The sequence below is a fragment of the Euleptes europaea genome, chromosome 3, assembly GCF_029931775.1.
Source record: "Euleptes europaea isolate rEulEur1 chromosome 3, rEulEur1.hap1, whole genome shotgun sequence".
In the NCBI taxonomy this organism is placed as follows: Eukaryota; Metazoa; Chordata; class Lepidosauria; order Squamata; family Sphaerodactylidae; genus Euleptes; species Euleptes europaea.
Genome location: NC_079314.1, coordinates 93,919,632 through 93,944,042, shown reverse-complemented (window position 1 = coordinate 93,944,042; position 24,411 = coordinate 93,919,632). Strand labels below are relative to the sequence as shown.

Genomic DNA, 24,411 nt, shown 5'->3' with positions numbered 1-24,411 from the left:
AATGTGAGGAACCCAGAGAACATTGAAGAAGCCCACACTCTGGGTCCTCCCCAGCATCAGCTTTCTGGGAAATTGGTTACCGGCTGAAGTGCTGGGGACCTGCAACTTCACTTATTTACTATTACATTTTTTTTAAAAATCCTACCCTTCCTCATGGAGTTCAGGGTACAATCCCTAGTTCTCCCTTTTTTATTTTATCCTCAGATCCACCCTTGATTAGGCTGATAATGAATGGAATGGGCCAAGGTCCCTCACTGAGCTTCATGGACCAAGAGGTGACTTGAACCTAGGTCTCCTAAGTCTCAGTCTAGAACCCTAAACATCTCACCCAATTGGCTCTACTTTCTTCTTATTGGATCTGGGGTTTTTCACATTTCCCTGCCGGGAGGTGGAAAAGTGCAGACTTCCCACATATTTATAATGGAGACCAGGTCAGTCAGAACCACCCATTGACAAATGCATTCCACCAACTGTTCATTCTCTATTAATTCTAACTGCCACCTGCCAGTAATCTGTAAAGAAAACTGTGGCGCAGGAGCATTCCTGACCACCAGCCCTTCAGCCCAGATGAAGTTGGACAAAGCTGGTCCTGAGGACAAGTGGCCTTGGTCCTGCCCACATGGTCAAGATATGAGCCCTCTGGCATGGAATCAAGTACAGGGTGTGGAAGTCTGTTGAATTGTTGTATGGTGGAAGAGCTATATGTTGAAACCTACTTGCGCTGAGGCAAACAAAGCTTGTCCCAAACTCATCTGCAACCTGTCTTGAAGACCTAAATGTTGGAAATCTAGGATATACCATGGATAATAAATAGGCTCACCTCCTTGGAATTTCAAATTCAAGGAGATGACAGAAACCACTCAGCTGTACATGTCTTCCCCAGAGATGTACTCATGTATAGCACATGTACACATATAGTATCTTTCCCCAAGATTGTAGGCAAGCAACTGGCATAAGAAAGCCCCTCCATGTTACATGCACATCAAGTGAAGCAGCCTTATGAGAGGAAACCAGCGACTCATATCTTCACCATGGTACATCATAGAGGTCTCCTGTGAGCTGGAGCCACCCATTGAGCAACAAGTGATGAGATGAGCTGCTAAAAGGGGCACATAGAATTGGAAGGGATCACCAGGGTCATCTAGTACAACCCCCTGCACAATGCAGAGGGGAAAATATACATGTTGCAGTGTTGTGGGTAGGAGTGCTGAGAAAGTGGTTAAGTTATCCAAGTGGCTAAAGAGGAGGAGAGCCAGAGACAGTACGGTTAGAGATGAAATACAGGCAGGGTCTTCTTGTATTATGAGATCAACATCCGGTCTTTAAATAGCCCTGAGTAAGGGTGGATTTCTCAGAGGGATGGTAGCACAGGAAATGAAGTCCCAAGCCATTTACTATCCTCCATCTAATTCAGCTTTTTATGAGATTGAGCCAGCCTGCAGTGAAAATCGTAAAAACAGCTGCAAAATATTGCAGCCGGAAGATGTTCTGTCTCAAAAGAGAGAACTGCAGCAAGGCAGAATGTTCCTAATAGGTTTTTCCAGTCTGTTTGCCTGCCTGGGGAATGGAAAATTGTGGGTGGGGGGGGGAGTTATATTCCCTTTTTTGAAAGGTTTGTGAATTTTTACGGTATAAACTAAGGAAGGGATCGTTGTACTCTCTTGTCCTTGCCCTCACTCCATATGTGTTTGCAAGCTTGAATACAACAGCCCTGTCCTAACCCGGCCCTTTGGCACCTATCTTTTTGGGTTATATGGAAAACAATACAGTCCCGATCAGTTAAGGGAAACCACTTTGTTTGGAGTCCCCTCCTCCTCTTCCACAAGACCCCACCCCCTTGTTAAATTGCCAGCGACAGAGAGTGACAGGGAGACAATTTAAGGAGTTCTACAAAAGGGAACTGGAACTGACCCGTTGCTGGGAGAGAGGCAGAGACGCAGTGAGTGAGAGAGAGAGAAAGGGGTGTACAAAAGATGCAGAACTCCCCCTTTGGGGCTCAAACACATTGAAACAAACTCTCTGGGTTTATCTCCCGTGCTTGTTTTTGCAAGGAGCGTCGAAGGGCGGCTTTCACGTTTCTGGTTTGAGGTTTCTTCTTTAAGAGAGAGAGAGAGAGAGAAAGAGACCCTTCCAGCCCTCTGCATCCCCTTGCCCTGACCCACCCCCCGGGCGTTGCGCAGGAAAGGGCATCGGTCAGGGAGATGCACCCCCCGGTTTCTATGGATAGATGTCGCCCCAGAGCCCCCCTCTTCCAGTTGTCTGAATCGCACGTTGCAAGAGAAGCATCCGCACAAGCCTAAGGGGGAGACTCTCCGCTCTCTTTGGGAGCGCACCGAAGCCACCGGGCAGAGATCTCCCAGCCCTCTTCGGGAGCCAGAAGCCAGCTGGGAGCCATGGGTCGCTTCTGATCGGGCAGAAGCTCTCCGCGGGGGGAAAGCAGCCGCCGCTGCCTGCCTGCCTGCCTGCCTGCCTGCCTGCCTGCCCTGTGGTCCCGCGTCCGGGAGCCAAGAAGCCGGCGAGTTGGGCAGAACAGCCGGAGCGCGGAGCGGCCGTTTGCTGCAGCTGGTTCCCTCCTCGAAGTCAGCCTTGCTGAGTGCGCCAGGAGCCAGGACTTGCCTTCCCCCGAGAAGACAGGTAAGCCAGGGGCTCCAGCCCCCAGATCACAAATTGCCTAGGTGAATTGGGAAAGGCATTCAAGGACAGGGTACCCAAGGAAAGGCCCATTGCACATAATTTGGTGGGCTCTTTCTCTCTCTCTGTCTGTCTGTCTTCCTGTCCTGTCCACCTAAGCATAGTAGAAAAGGGCAAGAGTCCAGTAGCACCTTAAAGACTAACAAAAAAAATATTTTCTGGCAGGGTACGAGCTTTCGTGAGCCACAGCTCACTTCTGCAGATACGGCTAGAATGTGGTACCCTGCCAGAAAATATTTGTGTTAGTCTTTAAGGTGCTACTGGACTCTTGCTCTTTTCTGCTACTGCAGACAGACTAACACGGCTACCCACTGTGAATCACCTAAGCATAGGTGGACAGGACATAATTAAAGTGACCGAGCTTGTGTTTAGAGGCAGGGGGACCGCAGTTTGTGGGTTTTAAGTGCTCAGGGGAGACGACCAAAGGCGGAGGGGGTGAAATCCAGCATTTGGGCATAGGAAAGATTTGGCCATTTATGCATGGGAGGTTTTGCCTTGGGTTTGCTGCTCTCTAGATGCACGTTCTCCCCATCCGAATTCTCAAAACTCTGCATGGGGGCTTATTTTGGAGTTTGGAGAATTTGAATGGGGAAAATGTGCATCTGGAAAGTGGCAAACCCATGGCAAAACCTCCCGTGCATAAATGGCCAAAGAGACCAAACAGCTCCAAAGAGCTTTGGTCCAGGTTGTCTGCCTCGGTGTCAGTTCCCTCTGCACCTGGATCAGCTTTGTTCTTTGTGTATTAACTGTGATGTCTTCCTTAACTTTCTGGTAAGGCAGGGTGCATTTCAAGGCACTTTGAAAAGAACCCGGCAGGGAATTTGAAATCTCTGTTGACTCCTAAGACTATGGAAAACATCAAGTCCAGAAAAAAAAAAAAACAGAATGTTTCAGGACCCCATGTTCTTCTGATGGATTATGAAATATAAAGCTGAGGTGCTCCAGAAAAGGGGAGGGGAAATTGGCAATTACTAATCATGCCAGCAATTAAACCAGCCTCTGACCGGTCCACTGACTGTACGATTATCACAGTCTCAGTGTGCCTCGGTTTCCCCGATCAAACATATAGCAATAATGAAAGCTTCCCAAGAAAGTACCTGCAATCAAAATACCGTTATGTACAGCCTAATATATTGACCTAAATTAGTTCAAGGACTAAAAGATACAAGCAAGAGACAACTGACACACCTAACATTAAAACTTCTATTGTCGTGAAAGCAGAGGTATAAATTCAATTTGAGTGATACTTATTTGTCTGCACCCCTCACTCTCTTCCTGTTGATCTTCTCGTAATTAGTAGGTGGTCAAGGCTTTGTCAGTCATCTTCACAATGCACCGCGCATACACACCCCACACACAAAGGATGTGTGGTGAGACAATAAAGGTGATTTTTATGAGTCAGAGATAAACTGCTGCAAAATGGGGGGGCACTAAGAAAAGGCAGAGTCTGCATGGCGCATGAAAGACAAATGTTCTGAAGTGTGCACCACATGTTGCTCCAGAATCTGAGTGGAGGGAATTAAAAGAATAATGGCAGCAGAAACTAAAGTGCTAAAGGAACTGAATCTGCCATGCACAGCCCAAAAAAGCAAAACCAGATGGAGGGGTCAGGAGTCTTTTCCAGCTCAATAACCAGGCAAATGGAATGAGATTCTCAAGGGCATCTTAAGGTGAATGACGATAAAACGGAAATCTCAATAGCCTACAGAGAAGTTGTGTCTCTGACTGCCTCTTACCACAATGGCTCTGCTTGTTGAATGGGTGTGCGTATAAGTATTAATCTAATAGGCAGAGCACTTCAATGGATAGGGTCTGAAGATTGCAAGCAATCACAAAAATCTGAATATGATTACCAACATCAGTCTATTGACATGTTCGACCTTGGATTAGCCATTCAACTTAACTGTGCCTCTGTAAGACAAATTTGCAGGGAGTGCCAGAAAGGTAGCACAAGGAGCTTGGAATCATAACACACAAATTATGTTGGACTTCAAAGTGGCAATAATAATTAATAATGATACAACATACTATTAGTGACCTGAAGTGTTTCCATAACATTAGAGTGTCTCAACCTGGACAGGTGGGATATAAAATTAACAAGAACATGATTATATAGGACATCTAGATTATATAGGGCATCTAGAATGTACACTGCGTACATTCTGTGTTGTACACAGAGCAAGATTTTAGGCCAGTAACACTGGGTGAATAAAGGTGTCTTTTTGATAGTACACAAAGCTTTAATCAATTAATCGCTACAATTGAAATGATTTCTTTTCTTGGATAATAGTTTTAAAACAGACCTTTGATTCATTAGAGTCTGCTGTCTAGGTCACACGATTCATCCTCTGGCTACTAATATGAGGACAAAAACCTTCCGCATGGAGACAAATCAGGGATAAAATACTTTGACAAAAGGAAAGCCAAACTTCTTACAAAAATGCAGTGAGGCAAAATTCGCTAGAGAGTTTTGAGTCTTAATTGCAGTGCAGGGCCAGGCGTAAACAAAGTTACATCCTTCGGAGTCCATTGAAGTCAATGAGTTTAGAAGGGTGCAACTCTGCTTAGGATCGAGCTATTACTTACTGATCCTAAGCACTTTTAATAAGAAGTGCTGAATTTAATAGTGTGCACTCCCAAGTAAGTTTCCTTAGATAGGAAATTGTATTTGGAAGATCTGGGAGTTTGTAGAACGTCTACAGAGCAATTTCACACACACTGCAGAGGCAAAGCTGGGTTTGCAGCGCAGCATACACCCAACAATGAAATGCTGCCAACAATGGGGAGGGGCTGTGGCTCAGTGGTAGAGCACCTGCTTGGCATGCAGAAGGTCCCAGGTTCAATCCCCAGCATCTCCAGTTAAAGGGACTAGGCAGGTAGGTGATGTGAAAGACCCCTGCCTGAGCCGGAGCCGGTGCCGGTCTGAGTAGACAATACTGACTTTGATGGACCAAGGGTTGGATTCAGTATAAGGCAGCTTCATGTGTTCAATGGGTTCTAAGGAGTGTATCGATATGATACGCATGTTGGCAAACAAAGGTTTGCTGCAGTCAGACTTTCAAGGAAGTACCTACCAGCCAGAGATGCTGAAGGCCACTCTGAGATCTACCTCTGCCACCCAGAAGATCAGAAAGGCTCTTATTTCCTGCTTGTACCATTTCTCCACCTTTCGTAATGACTGCAGAGTCTTGCCGAAGGAGTAGCTATATTTACTGCCTGACCACTGGGCTAATGAGATCGTGGAGGTACACGGACTAGCAAGTGGGAGGACAGGTGTGGTAATACTTCTGCCCACCTGCTGCGGGTTCCTTTCAAACAGCAGATGAGAGGAATAGAGAGGAAGATTCTCAGCGTCCTAATGTTACATAACACTGACATTTCAGGTTGCTTAATTGATTGATCTGCTTTTGAAAGCTTGAACAGTTGTAGACCTTTGTTTGTAAGTAATAAGTGGTTGCAGTCTGGAGAGCACCAAAGCACTCAGTTATAAGCACTTACAGTGGGAGTGGAACAGCTGTGTGTGTGTGTGTATAAAGTGCCTTCAAGTCGCAGCCAACTTATGGCGACCCCTTGGGGTTTTCACGGCAAGAAACTAACAGAGGTGGTTTGCCAGTGCCTTCCTCTGCACAGCAACCCTGGTATTCCTTGGTGGCCTCCCATCCAAATACTAACCAGGGCTGACCCTGCTTAGCTTCCGAGATCTGATGAGATCAGGCTAGCCTGGGCCATCCAGGTCAGGGCATCTAGGTGGAACAGCTACTTTAATCGAAAGATTATTGATTAGGATGTCAGCCTAATCATGTAGGCTGATCCGGTAGGGTTCTTCATAAACCCACTGAACTCCGTGGGACCTATTTTCAAGTAAGCGTTTTAGGAACAGGCTGCCATGCCTCACTTGACTTTCCCCAAAGAGCATGCCTTGGCCCCAATCCAGTTCTCATTGTGTATAGCTAGTGGCCCTCCACGGGCATGCACATCTCCATTTGCATGAAGGTATATGTTAGTTCATCAAAAGGTAACGGTCCCCTGTGCAAGCACCAGGTCATTCCTGACTCATGGGGTGATGTCACATCCTGACGTTTACTAGGCAGACTTTGTTTACGGGGAGGTTTGCCAGTGCCTTCCCCAGTCATTTTCCTTTTACCCCCAGCAAACTCGGTACTCATTTTACCGACCTCGGAAGGATGGTTGGACTGCAGTCCTGCAGCTTACCACTCTGTGCCATGGGGCATTACTGTCCAAATAAACATCACAATGCAAAGGCAGATGTGTATCTGACTCCACATTGGCTACCTGCGTAGAAGGTCACTTCCTTATGCAGTGTCCCTGGCTGGTTTGGGATGACTGTGTATTTGTTGTGCGAGAAGCATTTGGGAAGAGATCCCTGTTATGCAGAGCAGTATGCTGCAGTACTGCAGTCAAAGCTCTGCCCATGACCTGAGTTTGATCCCGACTGAAGTGTGTTTCAGGTAGCTGGCTCAAGGTTAACTCAGCCCTCCATTCTTCTGAGAACGGTAAAATGAGTACCCGCCTTGCTGGGGGTAAAGTGTAGACGACTGGGGAAGGCAATGGCAAACCACCCCATAAATGTAGTCTGCCTAATAAACATCATGATGTGACATCACCCCATGGGTCAGTAATGACCCAGTGCTTGCACAGGGGACTCTACCTTTAAGCATTTGGGAAACAAGAGGGGGAAATGAGTTACTCAGCTCATGTTTTCAAAATAGCAAGTAAAGAACAAATTATAAAAACAATGGTTCTCCTAGCCCTTTACTAAATATATTAAGTGTCTCAAACAAAAGGGCTCACTCTTTATTCAAAGAGAGTGTTTAACCAATCCACACAACCCAGTGTACACAGGCTAGGTCTTCATCCTGCGTCAGACGTGACAGTCAGACATGAATTGCAAGTTCTCCTCAACTCCCGCATGTGCTGTGCCCAATTTAGATTGGGATCACGGTGCTCACGGAGAAGGGACTTCACCCTTTCCCCATTTTCCTAGCTTTAATCAGTCCAGGGGTGGGGGGGGCACTGTTTGGCCCATTGAAATAAACACCCAAGTGTTCCATGGGATAGACATGGGTTTTCCCAACAGCTGAAACAGAACACCCCCAGGAACATGGCAAACGGGAAATGACACCAGATGGGGGAGGCTTGAAACCCCTTCTCCATTCACACCATATCCCAATCCAAATCAGGCACTACACACATGGGAGTTGAGGAGAACCTGTAAGATACTTCTGACTGTCGTGTCTGACACAGGATGGGGAATCCATACCCAGCCTATGGACTCCGTAGTGTGTGATTCAGACAGAAGGCATCATCATCAAATGTTACCTCAGGTACAGATAGTCCCCACCTGTTGGATAGAAGGAATCTGTTTTTTTCCCCTAACCGGAGAGTTGTCTTCAGCAAGCCTTTAGTTGAATTCAGACTACACTGCTTGAATCTAATTTACCCCTGAATAGCCTCTCAGCCAATTACCTCAGGGCTTCTTCTGCCCTTTATTTTTATACTGCACTATACTAAACATTTTATTCTTGCTCAAGCTTAGAGAACAGAGCTCATTACTGTGTTGAATCTAGTTTGAGCCCTGGAGCACTTTTACATTGTATTTTTGGCTGCCTGGATTCTTTACCTCAAGAAAATGGCCTGGTGTGTTGGTACCACACATCAATTTCCTGCTTGTGGATTAGGGTGGCCAACCTCCAGGTACTAGCTGGAGATCTCCTGCTTTTACAACTGACCTCCAGCCGATGGAGATCAGTTTACCTGGAGACAATGGACGCTTTGGCAATTAGACTCTATGGCATTGAAGTCCCTCCCCAAACCCCGCCCTCCTCAGGCTCCGCCTCAAAAACTTCCTGCCAGTGGCGAAGAGGGACCTGGCAACCCTATTGTGGATCAATGTGGTCTAAATTGGAAACTCTTGGGACCACTGGCTGATGCACTTCTGGTTTGGCAACAAGGGGGCAGGCTAGATGCCTTACATAAGAACATAAGAAAAGCCCTGCTGGATCAGACCAAGGCCCATCAAGTCCAGCAGTCTGTTCAGACAGGGGCCAACCAGGTGCCTCTAGGAAGCCTTTTTTGGTCCCTTCCAAATCAGGGCCTACCCAAAACATTTTGGTGCAAGAGATAAAAATGCTGGTCTCATCAGTGAATAAGGAAAAAAAAACTAGTGGAAAAAAGATGTGTAAAAGCAAAATAGTGCCTAAACACAGTTCCCATTCATTTCAGTGGGATTTGCACTGGGGAACTTGCCAGTTAAAGAGAGAGATCTGGCTTTCTCTTACCCTGTCAACATAATCATGCTTAAAATCTCCAGCTGAAATGGCCACCTCCTCTTGTTAGGGCCACTTCCCCCCCCCAGATCCATGATTGTATGACCCACCCCCACCCCTACCCCGATCAGTTGAAAATGCTCCCATTCATTTCAATGGAAATTACTTTCATATAAGGGTACCTTTAGATCAATTCAGAATGCGCTGATTGAATCTAATTTATCCCCGAATAGCCTCTCAGCCAATCACCTCAGGGCTTCTTCCCCCCTATATTTTTGTACAGCAGTATACTAAGCATGACTAAATGTTCTGTTCTCACTCAGGCTTACAGAACAAAGCTCGTCAACCGAGTCGGTTTATACGTTTTTCAAGGGAGGCGCCTGAGGCTTCTTTTCCCCACAATAAATGTTTCTCTGTTGATACTTTCAAAAATCAGAAAATGAATCAGATTGTTTTAAAGTTTTCCTTTCTTTAAAAAAAATCTTTAGAAGCAAGGCTGCAAAGAAAACTCAAGGAAGGATGACCAGGTTCAGATATAGAACAGTGGCCTGGCCGCTGAGAATATATACAAACATATTACATAAACAGTTTCTAAATAAAGAGCACACTAGGTACTCAGTTTGTCTTTCATTATGATCTTATCCAAAACAAAAGAAGTCCCAGCAAATCTACCCTGGTGTGATATATCCTTACAATGTACCTGCCTATGCTTCTTTTAGTCACTACCAAGTGTTAAGGGTAGGGTTGCCAACCGCCAGGTACTAGCTGGAGATCTCCTGCTATTACAACTGATCTCCTGCTGACAGAGATCAGTCCACCAGGAGAAAATGGCCGCTTTGGCCATTGGACTCTATGGCATTGAAGTCCCTCCCCTCCCCAAACCCCTCCCTCTTCAGGCTCCACCTCAAAAACCTCCCGCCGGTGGCAAAGAGAGACCTAGAAACCCTAGTTCAGGGGGTAAGAAATGTGGTTGAAACCTCTAGACCAGGGTTGTTAAACTCATTTATTATGAGGACCAGATAGGGTTACCAGGTCCCTCTTTTCCTCCGGCGGGGGGCTTTTGTGTTTAAGCATGTGCGTGCGCGGCACTTCCGGTTTAGAACCGGCAGTGCCGCCTTGCAAAGGGCCTTTACCTCTTAGTTTGAGTGGTAAAGCGTCCCTTTACCACACAAACTAAGAGGTAAAGGCCCCTCGCGAGGCAGAACGTCTGGTTCTAAAACGGGAGTGCAGTGCGCGGTATGCATGCGCACATGCACGTTTGCCCGCCGACCCTCAGGTGGTTGGCGGGCAGAGGGGACAATTGACAGGGGTTTGCCTGCCATCGGTGGTCACCTGGCAACCCTAGGGCCAGATATGACATAAATGTCACTTGGTCGGGCCGGGCCATGACTCGCCAGCCTAGATCGGGAGCGTGGGGGTGGTTGCCTCAGCTGGCTCACCAGCTCTGGACTCCCTAGCCCAGTTTGGGACTGGGGGGTGGCTGCCTTCTCTGGCGAGCCTGCAGCGGGCTTGCTAGCCGAGATCGAGAGTAGAGGAGTGGTTGCCATGGCTGGCTTGTGGGCTGGATGGGGAGGGGCCATAGCTTAGTGGTAGAACATCTGCTTGCCATGCAGAAGGTCCTAAATTCAATCCCCGGCATCACCAGTTAAAGGGACTAGCAAGTAGGTGATGTGAAAGACTCCTTCCTGAGACCCTGGAGAGCCACTGCCAGTCTGAGTAGGCAATGCTGACTTTGATGGATCAAGGATCTGATTCAGTATAAGGCAGCTTCATATATTCATAAGAGCTCTTAAGGGGCCGGCTCCGGCTCCCAGGCCTTATGTTTGACACCCCTGCTCTAGACTCCTTGGAAGCAACTGGTTTGCTTACACTTTGCTTATGTAAGAAAGTGTGACTCCCTCATTCTTTACTTCACCCAAGAGTCTCTGCGCAGGGATTGCAAGAATTGCAGGAACTGCAGGCAAAGGCTTGTGTATATGAACTATCAATGTTTCACTCGTCATTCATTATCATCATCATCATCCTGCAGTGTAAGTCCATTCCCTGAACAGCTGACTTCAGCAAAACAACTTTTTATTAGGACCAACCCAAATATTTCCAGTGTTATACTGCTGCTATTTTCGGAATTTTTCCATGGACTAAAACAGCCACCTGTGTACTATTTTTGCCTAACAAAGTAAAATCCCTTATGGGATGCCAGGAGGGTTGCCGTCCGCCTCCAGTTCACATTAGTGGCAGAACATTTTTGGGTAGTGAAGCTGATTCTGTACACACACACCCTCAAAAAAATAGGTTTCTAGCCTCACAGTCAGAAAATAAATAGGTCAAAGATTTTAAAACTCACCTCTGGTGCTGCAAATTGTACTACTGCTTATATTTTTGAGTTATTTGGTTGTAACTACTTAAGCCCTTTATCCCAGTTCTTAGACCAAAGTAAGTAGGACCGTTCTGGAGAAGTCACTTTTAAAAAGCTTATTATAGACACAATTCACACAACTACAACTACCTCCTGTGGGTGGTATGGATCAGCGTAGGACAATGTGTTTCCTCTACCAGCTATTCCTCAGAAAGGGAGGCCAATATACCATATACACAGCAATCCACTCACTCCTCTCCTACACAGAATCTTGGCACATGTAACACATGTTATTCCTCAGAATAAGATGCCTAAGGGAATTTTCTGTGTAAGAAAATATCAGATCTCATTCTAGAAGATTTCAAAATGAAATGTATTGGGCCCTCAGTGAGTTTTGTCCTGTTAATCCAAACCAGAGGATATGTCCCAGTGTATGTTTTCATTGCTATCAGTTTCTCTTCTGTTCGTGCTGTTATGTCGCTTCACTTCTGGGACCTCTCTCCTGTTGTTACTGATACTGTTTTTGATGTTGATGATAAAAGCTCTTCTTTTGTGTGTGTCCATTCAGCTCAAAGCAATGATGAAGACTATGTCCAGTGGGAACTGCACCTTGAATGTTCCAGCCAAGAACTCTTACCGCATGGTTGTGCTGGGAGCCTCCAGGGTAGGCAAAAGCTCTATCGTCTCGCGTTTTCTCAACGGCCGCTTTGAGGACCAGTATACGCCCACCATTGAGGATTTTCACCGCAAAGTCTACAACATTCGTGGTGACATGTATCAGCTAGACATCCTGGATACTTCTGGGAATCATCCATTCCCTGCCATGAGGAGACTTTCCATACTAACAGGTTAGAAGACTGTATGGGCATGTGTCTGTGTTAGGGTTGTTATCTACTAGTCAAGTTTGCCTATAACTACAGTCCTGCTTAGGGGAGGAAGGAAGAGTCCAACCTAAACCCAGGCTAAAGGTGCTTGGGATGGCCATTTATGTAAGGCTGAAACCAACAGGCAAGGTTTTGCTCAAAACAACTCTGTGTTCAGTCTCCAATAGGTGGCCAACCAAGGTAGAGAGGCCAAGATCCAAACTATGCCTCAGCTATCATCACACACCCACAAAGGCTGTGGCTTTATGTATCCTGAATAACAAGGCCCTGACCTGCATGGCGAGCAGCTATTGAAACCTGGGGAAGTTTCTGGAGCAGTTTGTAATGAGACAAAGGAATTAATTGATGAAAGCAGTAGAAAAATCCCAGTGAGTGCAGACAAACTCTTAGATGCACCTGAAATAACTCTTGAGATCTCAACTATGGATTCTCAAATATTTATTAGGTGAAACGGAGAGCCCAAAATGGAAAACTAATTGAAAATCAATTGGGCCAGACTTTAATATAATGTAAATGTGTGTGTGGGTTAAGTGTCATCAAGTGGCTTCCGACTCATGGCAACCCTATGAATGAATGACCTCCAAAATATCCTATCACTGACAGCCTTGCTCAGGTCTTGCAAACCAAGGGCTGTGGCTTCCTTTATAGAGTCCTCATTTTCGCCCTTTCTGTCAGCGATAGTTCTGTGTTTGGTTTTACCATACCTATGGCAGATTTACTCCACCTTTGTGTAGTATTAGCAGTATTTGTGGGTCATTTTCATTGAGCAACCTTATGCATCAGACTTTTTTACACGGGGCATGGAACAACAAAGCAAACCAGATTAGCTCTACTGGGTACATCTCAATAATCCCCTGAGACTATAAGTGGAGTGAACATGTTCAGATTGTTAGGGGCTTGGCTGAGCTGGATAAGGAGGGGCAATTCAAAGTGCCATAATAACCTACAAGCAGTTAGGGATTAGCAATCTGAGTATGGAGTTACCCAAGATGGGAACATATTTCCCATTGAAAACTTACACCACTTATATGGTATATTTGCACTCTGCATCTCATCCAGAAAAACTTCAACAGCTGTGTGAACCCCATTTTCATCTCCTGGTGCATTTGTGTGCCATCAAGTCACAGCTGACTTATGGCAACCCCATAGGGTTTTCAAGGGAGAGACTTTCAGAGGTGGTTTGCCATTGCCTGCCTCTGCCAGGCTAAGAGAGTTCTGAGAGAACTGTGACTGGCCCAAGGTCACCCAACAGGCTTCATGTGGAGGAGTGAGGAATCGAACCTGGTTCTCTAGATTAGAGTCCACCACTCTTAACCACTCCCCCACACTGGCTCTCCTTACCTGTGCACAAATGTTGTAGGATGATTCCTACCAGCAAAGAGGATAAGTCTCCAGGCAACAGTTATTCCTGTGTACATATGAGGTTGGGTAGTGGATTGCTGTTCTCTTGCACAGTAATTTTCTAGTGATTCAGTATTTTTCTGCAACATGTGCTAGCATCTTTCCATTGGAAAAAACAGGGGGGGGGGAGTTTTTGTACAGCATCAAAGTCCAAACATACTAGCTTCTTTTTCAGATGTTCTGAGCTAAGCAGTCATAGGTCTTAAAGTCAAGTGCCACTTCTTTTTGCATGCTGGATGGGGCAAGGTTTCCCAGCAACGTGTGTTGCTAGTGCAGGGGTGGGGAACGTCAGACCCGGGGGCCGTTTAAGGCCCGCGAAATCATTTGGTCTGGCCCTTCGTGGGTCCTGGCAGATCTCTAGCTCAGAAGGATCTAAGACTGGTGATCTGCACCCTCCCGCGGACAGGAATAGCCCAGTTGATAATTTTGTATGGCCTGCAAATGATGTTATAAATATCCAAATGGCCCTTGGGAGAAAAAAAGGTTCCCCACCCCTGTGCTAGTGGGTGTCCATTTGTGTATTGCAAGCCAAATGGTTAAGTGAAAAAGGAAGGCAGAAAATCATTCAATACACACATGACTTCAGTAATACTAAATCTGGAGGCTGTTGTTAAAAGAAAAGAAGGTGGTAAAGAAAATGCATCAACCAAATCTTGATGTAACTGGAGACAAGTCAGGCACCAGCAATAAAGCCAAGGTGTAGGGCTCGTTTCTTGGTACCACTGGTCATTGGAAAGCAACAGAGCAGATGGGCGGGTTTCATTACGTTACTTTCCATATCTGTTTCTTGCAACCCATTAGTAGTGGATGAACACAACTACCTAGGCAGAAAACAAATGATCACGTGAAAGGGGCAGTAAGAAATGTTTGCTTGCTGCCTAGAAGTGGTCAATAAATAAATAAGGTGGGACCTAGGAAAGGCTTAAAAAGGGCAAATCAGGAGCTGGGAGATATGTATGTAGAAGCTTGAATATGGAATAGAAAGCTCTGAAGCACAGATTCCATGGAGGGAATGGCACCCAACCTTTTTAAATATTACCTAATAAAAAATCGAATTCTCAGTTGGCCTTTCTCCTACCACAATATAGTTAGAGAAGCTTCACCAACTCACATTCTCCCTTATATACAACAGCTAAAGGCACATGAGCCTTCTTCCTGCATTGCAAAGTTAGGGAATGTGATATCTAGAAGCTGCAGAATAGTGGAGGTAGGAACTAGGAACTGGGTTTGATCAGATGGAGGCTAGGTAATTGAATGGAGCTAGGAGAGTGGGTGGTGTGTGCAGAGGCTGTAAAATAAGCTATAGAATTGAGCACCTAGCAATAAAGACGTATTTGGAAGCGTGGGAGTAATGAATCAGGGCTGATATATGGGGGAGAGGCTGTGAAAGATGAATCCAAGTGGGATGGGATCAGAGGAGAAGAAATGGGCAGAAGATGTTAAAGGAAGTATAGCAGGCAAGGGTGGCTGAACTAGGGGGAAAGGCAAGGCAACTTAACTGGATAAGGCAGGAGATATGATGTACCAGCAAAGATTTTCAATTGAGGTGAAAATTACTAGAGAGGAAATAGGATAACAACTCCCTCTATCCCTCCCCAAAAATAAAAAGAGCAGAGGATGGATTTGACACAAAACAAGTGTAGCAGCCTTGCCATTTAACATAACACTATTTTACTAAATTACTTGGTATAAAAATACACAGTGATTCTGACATATGCTGATGACTCCCAAAACATCTGTGAATAGAACTCCTATTACCCAGATTCTTGCTAATTTGAATGCTTTGATTATACCATAGAATATTCAAGATACAATAGAGGGTTGCTGTTAAATTGTCTTTTCTAACTCAAACTATAACAAAATTTCATTTTTTTCTGTTGTGGATGCATTGCAGGGGATGTTTTCATCCTAGTCTTCAGTTTGGACAACAGAGAATCCTTCGATGAGGTCAAGAGACTCCAGAAGCAGATCCTTGAAGTCAAATCTTGTCTGAAAAACAAGACCAAGGAAACAGCTGATCTTCCCATGGTGATCTGTGGCAACAAGAATGATCACAGTGAGCTGTATCGCAAGGTGCGTTCCGATGAAGCCGAGAAACTCGTTTCTAGCGATGAGAACTGTGCTTACTTTGAAGTTTCAGCCAAGAAGAACACTAACGTGAACGAGATGTTCTACGTCCTCTTCAGCATGGCCAAGCTGCCGCACGAGATGAGTCCTGCCCTCCACAGAAAGATCTCTGTCCAGTATGGTGATGCCTTCCACCAAAAGTCCTTTAAGATGCACAGGGTCAAAGAGACTGATGCCTATGGCATGATCTCCCCCTTTGCTCGCAGGCCCAGTGTCAACAGTGACCTGAAATACATCAAATCCAAAGTTCTCAGAGAAGGACAAACAAGGGAGAGAGAGAAATGCACAATCCAATGAAGAAGAAAAAAAGGTTCATCCATTCATCCAGAAGGAATGTGTTATGTAGTGTATGTGCAGTGCCTTAAAGAAAATGGGCGGTGGGACAAAGTCCTTAATGGATTCACAGGGCCCAAGTAGTGACAGAAGATCACAGTCATGAGGCTCATGCTTGAACTTACTTGAACAATACCACATTACTCATATAAAGAAGTAATTTAAAGGGTAGTATTGTAAATACCTGAAGATTCCAGGTAGGGGTACCTGCCATATGCAGCACCCTGTGACTAGGTCCTTCATCTTTTTTGGTAATTATTTTTCTTGTTTGTTCTTCTCTCTTCTGGGAAAGTCTTGGTGTACAAAGAAGGCCAAAGCTCAGTACCTGGCCTGCATCTGTTGGCGAAGTTCCCATCATATAGTATGCAGTCATGGCCGACAAGGGGAAATGTGTGTATCGTTTTTTTCCAGGGCTCTTCAGACCTAAGACTTACAATTCATCTTCTTATCTTGGGGCAATGAACTGATGGCACCTCCCAAGACAATTCTGTAACACCGTCTTATGGATCTGATTTGTCCATAAGTGGGTCAGTCTGGGGTTTTTTTTAGTATAGTTTGTTGGGTAGTCAGGGGGAAAATGCACTTTTGTGTGGCAGTGGCAATTTTTTCATAGCCTCAATGCAAATGTCACTTTTATCATAGCTTTCATTTTGTTTTTGCTTCCCAGGCAAAACCAGATGGCAAATTGTCTGTTTTAACTGAAATTTGAGTTAATCTGCAAGTGGAATCTGGAAACGCCAACTGTTTTCCAGTTTGATAATGTGTACGGTAATTGAAATTGTTGTACTGTAAAAAAAAAAAAAAGACACACCTTATGGGGTCATGTGACTTTGCTTCATATGATTTTCTGTTACATAGCCTTGGGATATTTTATAATATAAACACTCCATTCTTACATGCCTCCGACAACCATACTGTACTCTGTATTATGCTCTATATTATGTTGTATATCCATAGTGGATATGCACCACCAGTTCTCACACTGTCTCTGGCATTCCACACCAGCTTTCACACTGACTGCAATCCAGTGCGGGTTTATTTGGAAATGGACTTACCTGAGAGTAAGCCCTGTTGAATATGATGAGGCTTATTACTGAGTAAACACGCATGCCACTGGCTTTCAAGTGGATCCAGTATAAATGTTTTCAAATAGACAAGGAATTTCTGACCCTAGGGGCTCTCTCAGCTAATCATACAAATAGTAAGGCACAGAGTTTTGTTTAGGGTGTGACTGTCTTCCAGGGTCTAATGCTGGGGGTTTCATTTCATGAATGTAAAACATCTATACTTAGCTGTCCTCCTGTCCAGCTGATTCATTTCTTCACAACAGAATTCCTGTTGAGAAAGAAGGAGGACAGGAAGAGACCCAATTTATCATTAAAACCCAATTTGAGATTTCATCTGTGGCTTGACGTAGATCTGTGGTATTTCCCATCCCTCCCCCCTTTGCAACAGCTGCTTTTCCCCTTGAGCCTGGGATAGCTCTCTGCTCATAACAGAGGATCATCAGAGTGGAATAAGGGGTTTCATACACCTGAGCCACACTGCGAAGGTTTGTGCCTATTCACCAGAACGGCGAGCCATTGAAAGAAGGAAGTGGAATATAACAGCATGAACTCGCTTCCTAATCCTTGCTTACGCTCAGCTACAAGTCCCCTGCCTGAAGCTTTATGCTTAAAAAACAAAACTTGTTGTGCTGGGGCAACTGTGTGCACTGAAAATAGACATTTTAAAAATTACCTCAGACATGAATGTGCATTATTTTGTGTGTGTGTGTGTGTGCGTGTGCGTGTGTGTGTGTGTGTGCATAGCTGAGGGGGAAAGATTTTAGACTTGGTAGTGCTGACACTGTACACAATGTGTGTTAAAGATATTTCATACCAGCCCATTACCCCTCTATGTTATATTATACCTCATATTCTGTATATATATATAAATACCTGGTATGTGTACTGGTGGAAGTTGCAAGCCAGACTGGCGTCAAATGAATGTTCAACCTGCGTTCTGACAGGTGACAAAAAATTAGGGGTAACTTCATGCCTATGTAGAATTCTGTAATGGACAGAATTCTCTTCCTCCTTCCTCTTCCTCCCCACAGCCTCCCTTGCCTTGCAGTGTAAAATTTCTAGTGCCATGGCCACCTTCTATATTATTTTCAAGTGACTCAGAACTTGTATAAATATATATAACGTTTCTGAATAAAACTTGTTTATTTATTAGCTGTGTCCTGTCTGTTGTATATTTGAAAAATATTTTTGGAGGTAGAGGTCCCAAACTTTCAGTGTAGCTTTAGGGGACCCTTCTTGCAAGAACCCCCAAGTTTTGTAAAGATTGGGTCATGGGATCCCGAGATATGCGGCCCGGAAGGGGTCCTCCCCAAAATTGCCCATTGGAATAAAGCCATTAAAAACACATTTGCGGCTTTCCGGGGGGGGGGGGCATTTTTGGAGGTAGAAGTCCCAAACTTTCAGTGTAGCTTGAGGGGACCCTTCTTGCAAGAACCCCCAAGTTTTGTGAAGATTGGGTCAGGGGGTCCCCCCCGCATCTGCCCATTGGAATGAATGGGAGCAGGCAATCCGTAATGTGCATCTAGAGAGCGGCAAATCCGAGGCAAAACCTCCCATTGTTTCTGGGGCAGCCAGAGAGAGACTCACCACCGACCCACACTGACCTCCAGGCGAAGGTGGCGGCCAGTGAAAACAGCAACAATCACACTCACAAAGCCCTCCCCACCAGGACAGGTCACCCCCCCCCCCTTTGGCTACCCCCCCACACACACACACACAGTAGGAGCCAGTCCGTGGCTTCTAAGAGCCAATGTAACTACGCCGATAGTGCATCCCACTCAAAGCGTAAGTAAACAGCGTAAGTATCATGGGTAATGTACGTATCTTTTCATTTCAACACAGCCAAAGTGCATCTTAGGAGCCCCGTGGCGCAGAGTGTTAAGCTGCAGTACTGCAGTCAAAAGCTCTGCTCACGACCTGAGTTCAATCCCGACAGAAGTTGGTTTCAGGTAGCCGGCTCAAGGTTGACTCAGCCTTCCATCCTTCCGAGGTCGGTGAAATGAGTACCCAGCTTGCTGGGGGTAAAGGGAAGATGACTGGGGAAGGCACTGGCAAACCACCCCGCAAATAAAGTCTGCCTTGGAAACGTCGGGATGTGACATCACCCCATGGGTCAGGAATGACCTGGTGCTTGCACAGGGGACCTTTACCTTTTTAAAGTGCATCTTATAACGCTACTTGTGTAAGTGTGACCTGCGCATATTGTGTATCTTCAGTATTGATAGATTTCATGCTGCTGGATTCAAATCTTCACAGCAACAATCACACTTACAAAGAGATCAAGCCCCCCCAGGACAGGTAACCCCCCCAAATCACACTCCACAGAGGCAATCAAGCCCCCCCCCCAGCAGAACAGCCCCGCTGATCCAGAAGACGCAAATTCCAAACGAAGGAAAAGAACGGGCCAGACAGAGAGAGACTCAGTGACATGGGATGTAGTAAAATGAATGACAGGCTAGCTCATTAGAAACAACAGGAGTGGCTGTACAGCCCATTGGAAACAATAGGAGCCAGCCAGAGAGAGAGACTGTTAACCCACAGTTAACTCCAGATGAAGTTGGCAACCAGTGAAAACAGCAGAAAGCACAGTCCCACACAGAGGCAATCAAGCCCAACAGGTAAACCCACCCCCTTTGGCTTCCCCCCCTCCCTCTCTCTCTCTCTCTCTCACACACACACACAGAATCTCCCCCCCACACACATACACACACACAGGAAAAAAGTAATAGAGAAAAGCCCCAAAATGGGTCATACTGTGGATGTCTTCTTCTCTTCCATCAGGAGCAGGGACTGGGAGTCAGGACTCAGGAGTAATCCAATACGATTCTAGCAGACTCACACACACAGACTCTCTCTGGCCATTTATGCACGGGAGGTTTTGCCTTGGATTTGCAGCTCTCTAGATGTACCTTAAGGATTGCCTGCTCCCAATCATTCCAATGGGTGGATGGGGGGGACTGCATAACTTGGGGGGCCCTGACCCAATCTTCACAAAACTTGGGGGTTCTTGCAAGAAGGGTTCCCTCAAGCTACACTGAAAGTTTGGGACCTCTACCTCCAAAAATGCCCCCCCGGAGCCGTGGAAAGCCGCGAATGTGCACACGCACACCCACCCACCCACGGGGATCTCTCTCTCACACAAACAGACACTCCCAGTCTCTCTTTCTCTCCCAGGGCCGCGCAGCGGCTGGGGTCAGGCACTCATCCACAACTGATTGGCCAGAAGAAGACCGAGCTTGGCTACCGATTGGCCACAGGAGAATTCTGCTTTGGGGGCGCCGAACTTGTACGAATTTATCCGGAGTCTGCCCAAACTCGCTGAGTTCAGTTTGTCGTTTTCCCGCCTTTTTTGACCGGTTCTATCAGAAGTAGAAACCGCTGAATCAGGGGAAATTCGGCTGTTTTTCTTGTCGGATGGAACCGAATCAACAGCCCTAATATTTTCTCTAAGTATAATTAGATGAACTATTGGTGATGAGTGATGTCCGAAACTAGATCATCCAATGGAGACAGAAAATCAAGTTCTAATTTGTTCCTTCCTCTGAGGAGCTTAGGGTGATGTTATCCATTTATATTTCACTCTTTCTCCTAGAAGCTCAAGATGGTTTATCCCATTTATCCTCTCACAACAAGCCTTTGAGGTAGGCTAGGTTAAAAAATAGTTACTGGACTAAGGTCATCAAATGAACTTTGTAGCCCATGCAGGGATCTAAACTCTGGTCAAAATCCAGCATTCTAACCACTACAATACATTGGCTCCTGGAGGAGGAGGAGGAGGAGGAGGAGGAGGAGGAGAATTGGTTTTGATACCCCAATTTTCTCTACCTATAAGGAGGCTCAAACTGGCTTACAGTTGCCTTCCCTTCCTCTCCCCACAACAGACACCTGGTGTGATAGACGGGGCTGAGAGAACTGTGACTAGTCCAAGGTCACCCAGCTGGCTTTATGTGTAGGAGTGGGGAAACCAACCTGGTTCCCCAGGTTAGAGCCCGCCACTCATGTGTAAAATTGGGGAATCAAACCCAGTTCTCCAGATTAGAGTCCACCGCTCCTAACCACTACACCATGCTGGCTCTCTAGAGGAATTTATGCATGTAGTGATTAGAGGAACTAGACTAGATGAACTTATAAATTTAGTGATAGTATTTACAATTTAGAGAGATTCCCTTTGATTGAATAGTATTAGTGAACTGGTAATTTATGGATATGCCCAAAGATCCCATGACCTTAGTTCTACTACAAAGACTGCTGCACAAGATAATTTAGTTGCTGTTCAAATTAAAGTTGCTTTAAGACATTAATCATTCTGTTTGTTTTACCAGTGAAATATTACAACTTAGTCTAACATAAAAGGCTTCAGGTGACACAGTAGGTCTCAAAACATGAGAGCGGCACACAGTCTGACAATTTCCCTTACGTGCAGTAACTGGAGGTGATCCGTAATAGAGAAAGGTGCTTTTTGGACTCAGTACAGACTGGCTAGTCACCATGCCTCAAGTCTTTTTGCCAAAAAGGAGTCATTCTCCTGCTCCCCTCGGCAGTTTTCAGAAAAATGGCAGGGCTGTAGAAGCTAGTGTCTCCCTAGAACTTCTGTTCCTTTCTTTGAGAAGGGAGCATATTCACTATAAGCTTCAAATACTGACAAAAACTTATGGAAGTTCCAGGGGTGGAAATGTAACTCACTTTCATTACCACTGAAAGAGGACTGCAGTACAAACTGGATTTTACCTAGAGCAAAAGGTCCAAAAAAGTGTTAATGCCACAAAGAGAGGAAGATGTGAAACATCACTCTTATGGCTCTAGATCTCAGATGTCAGTCGTCGTTAAGAAGGGGCTGTGGTTCAGTTTGTAGAGCAACTGCTTGGCATGCAGAAGATCCCAGGTTCAATCCCTGGCATCTCCAGTTAAAGGGACTAGGCAAGTAGGTGATGTGAAAGACCTCTGCCTGAGACCCTGGAGAGCCGCTGCCAGTTTGAGTAGACAATACTGACTTTGATGGACCAAGGGTCTGATTCAGTATAAGGCAGCTTCATGTGTTCATGTGTCATGACATCAGCGAAATCACAGGTTTATCAAACAGGCACCAATGGCATTCATACAACCGTGCTCCACATAGCATTCCAAGGGCCATGGCCCTGCTAGATGAATCACATTTCCCTACCAATAGCACATTGCTGTTTGAATGCTGAGAAAAATGCAGTATCCCCAAAACAGAAACACTTCCTGGGTGGGGGGGGGGAGCCTAGATTCCATGCAACAAATGAACGACAATTACATATTTGTTATACTTGAAAGTGATTATCTAAGAAGATCCTTAGGACCTGGAAGGAGGGATACATCTATCAACTGAAGAGGATGAACACATTCCCTTGAAGATATGATTAAATGGGATAAAGATACGCACAATGGATATTTTCCATTGGTTTCCATAGAGACCATCTCTTATCTGAGTAGACAGAGATGACTATATCAGCAGCACAGTTTGCAGCTGGTGAGAAGCAAAATTATTGTTCCTACCCAACTGAATTTCTACATAGCCTCTTACAGAGGTCTGTAACTTGACTGGAAATAATGGGTGCATCCCCTCCATACATACCTGAAGCACTGATTAGTCATACTTCGAGGTTTGTTTGTTTTTCAAATATATTTTTAATATTTGTGCATGACAGTTTCCATTTAAATAATACAGCTTGATATTGAATAGGAAAATTTGGGGTGGGTTTCGGGGAAATCAGGTACTGTCCAATAGTGGCAATGCCCCAAAGCAGGGCCCCAAAGATCATTATCACCATTATATTGAAGTGATCCTAAAATAGTCCACTCACTGCTTTGAGTCAGAGCTTCATAGGGTGCTTAAAGAGACGAGGTGTTAATTAAGGAAGTAATTCATTATAAAAGTAATACCCTCTGAAAAAAATAAGTGTGGTTACTCAATGTATATTTCCAGTACGGGTGTGTCTTTAGATGTTAACTAATACCAATCTGTTCGATAATATAGGCTTGGATCCAACCAAACATCAGTGGAAGATCCTGGCGGATATGGATTTTCCTGATGTTCTTCTCTCCCCAGCTCTCCCAAGTCCCATTCTACCACTGGAAAGATGATTCTTGAGTTACAGGACTCATGTGGAAAAAAAGCTGCACAGGCTGAGGGTCAGGGTTGCCAGTGCCGAGTTGGGAAATACCTGGAGATTTGGGGGGTAGAGCCTGAGGACAGTGGGGGTTGGGGAAGAGAGGGACTTCAGTAAGGTATAATGTCATAGAGTCCACCTTCCGAAGTGGCCATTTTCTCCAGGTGAACTGATCCCTGTTGCCTGGAGATCAGTTGTAATACCAGGAGATTTCCAGCCACCATGTGGAGGTTGGCAATCCTATTGAGGAGGGAGCAGTGAGGATGAGGAAGGAGCAACATTGCTCCTCCTCCCTCTTCTGTCAGCAGAGGTGTGCTTGTGGAAGGAGGAGGAGGAGGAGGAGGAGGGGAACATAGGTGAAATCTGTGCACCTTCCACTAATGGCTGGTTGAATCCAAGTCATGGTTATTATAGCTAATCTACACAAGAAATTATTGACAGACATTAGCATTCAGAAATCATATCTTTCCAGAGGTAGCAAGGGACTGTTGGGAAGGACATAAGGAAAACCTGTACATCTTCCACTGACACCTGGCTGGATCCAAGCTGTATCTAATCTAAACTGAATTGTGAGGCCTGGCTAGTGCCCTGAAGGACAGCATTTGCTTCTCTGATCTCCAGCAAGTTTTTCAATTGATGTTGGTTTAGAAGAGGAAATAGGCTGCCAACAGCATCAGGGTAGACACAATGGGCCTGAGTCTGTGCATAAGGCAACTGCATGCATGTGAATGGATGCTCACAACTCCAAAAATGTTAACAATCTTTTTTTTGTGCCTTTAGTTTACTTTAAAAAAAAAAAAAAACACAAAATGAGTAGGTTCACAATTCACCAGCTGAAGACCACTGCCTGAGTGTGACTTCAGATATTTAAGCAATGAGAGGAAAACAGGAAGCATGAATCATTCGTATGCCTTTTCCTTCCTCAGGTTGCAACACCTGAAGGCAGTTTTGTAAGGAATTGAATAGATGCAAATTAGGACTGCCAAAGTTAGAGTATTTGTTTCATCAAGTAAAGGTTTCTAGTCGATTGAAATTGGTTCCCAGTTAAATCAACGAGACTTATGAACAGCAAAGACTATGGAGGTTCTGTTAAATTCAGAAAATGGGGAAAGCACACACAGTTTCCCTTTACAA

General features: G+C 45.3%; 1 protein-coding gene across 1 annotated transcript; it reads left to right on the top strand.

Moving 5' to 3' along the window:
• Positions 1 to 2,585: 2,585 nt before the first annotated feature.
• Positions 2,586 to 16,043, top strand: RASD2 (RASD family member 2). Its single transcript, XM_056846170.1, has 3 exons — positions 2,586 to 2,634; positions 11,903 to 12,182; positions 15,514 to 16,043. The coding sequence occupies exons 2-3, from the start codon at positions 11,912 to 11,914 to the stop codon at positions 16,041 to 16,043; spliced, it is 801 nt and encodes a 266-aa protein (XP_056702148.1). The 5' UTR covers positions 2,586 to 2,634; positions 11,903 to 11,911.
• The last annotated feature ends 8,368 nt before the right edge of the window (positions 16,044 to 24,411 follow it).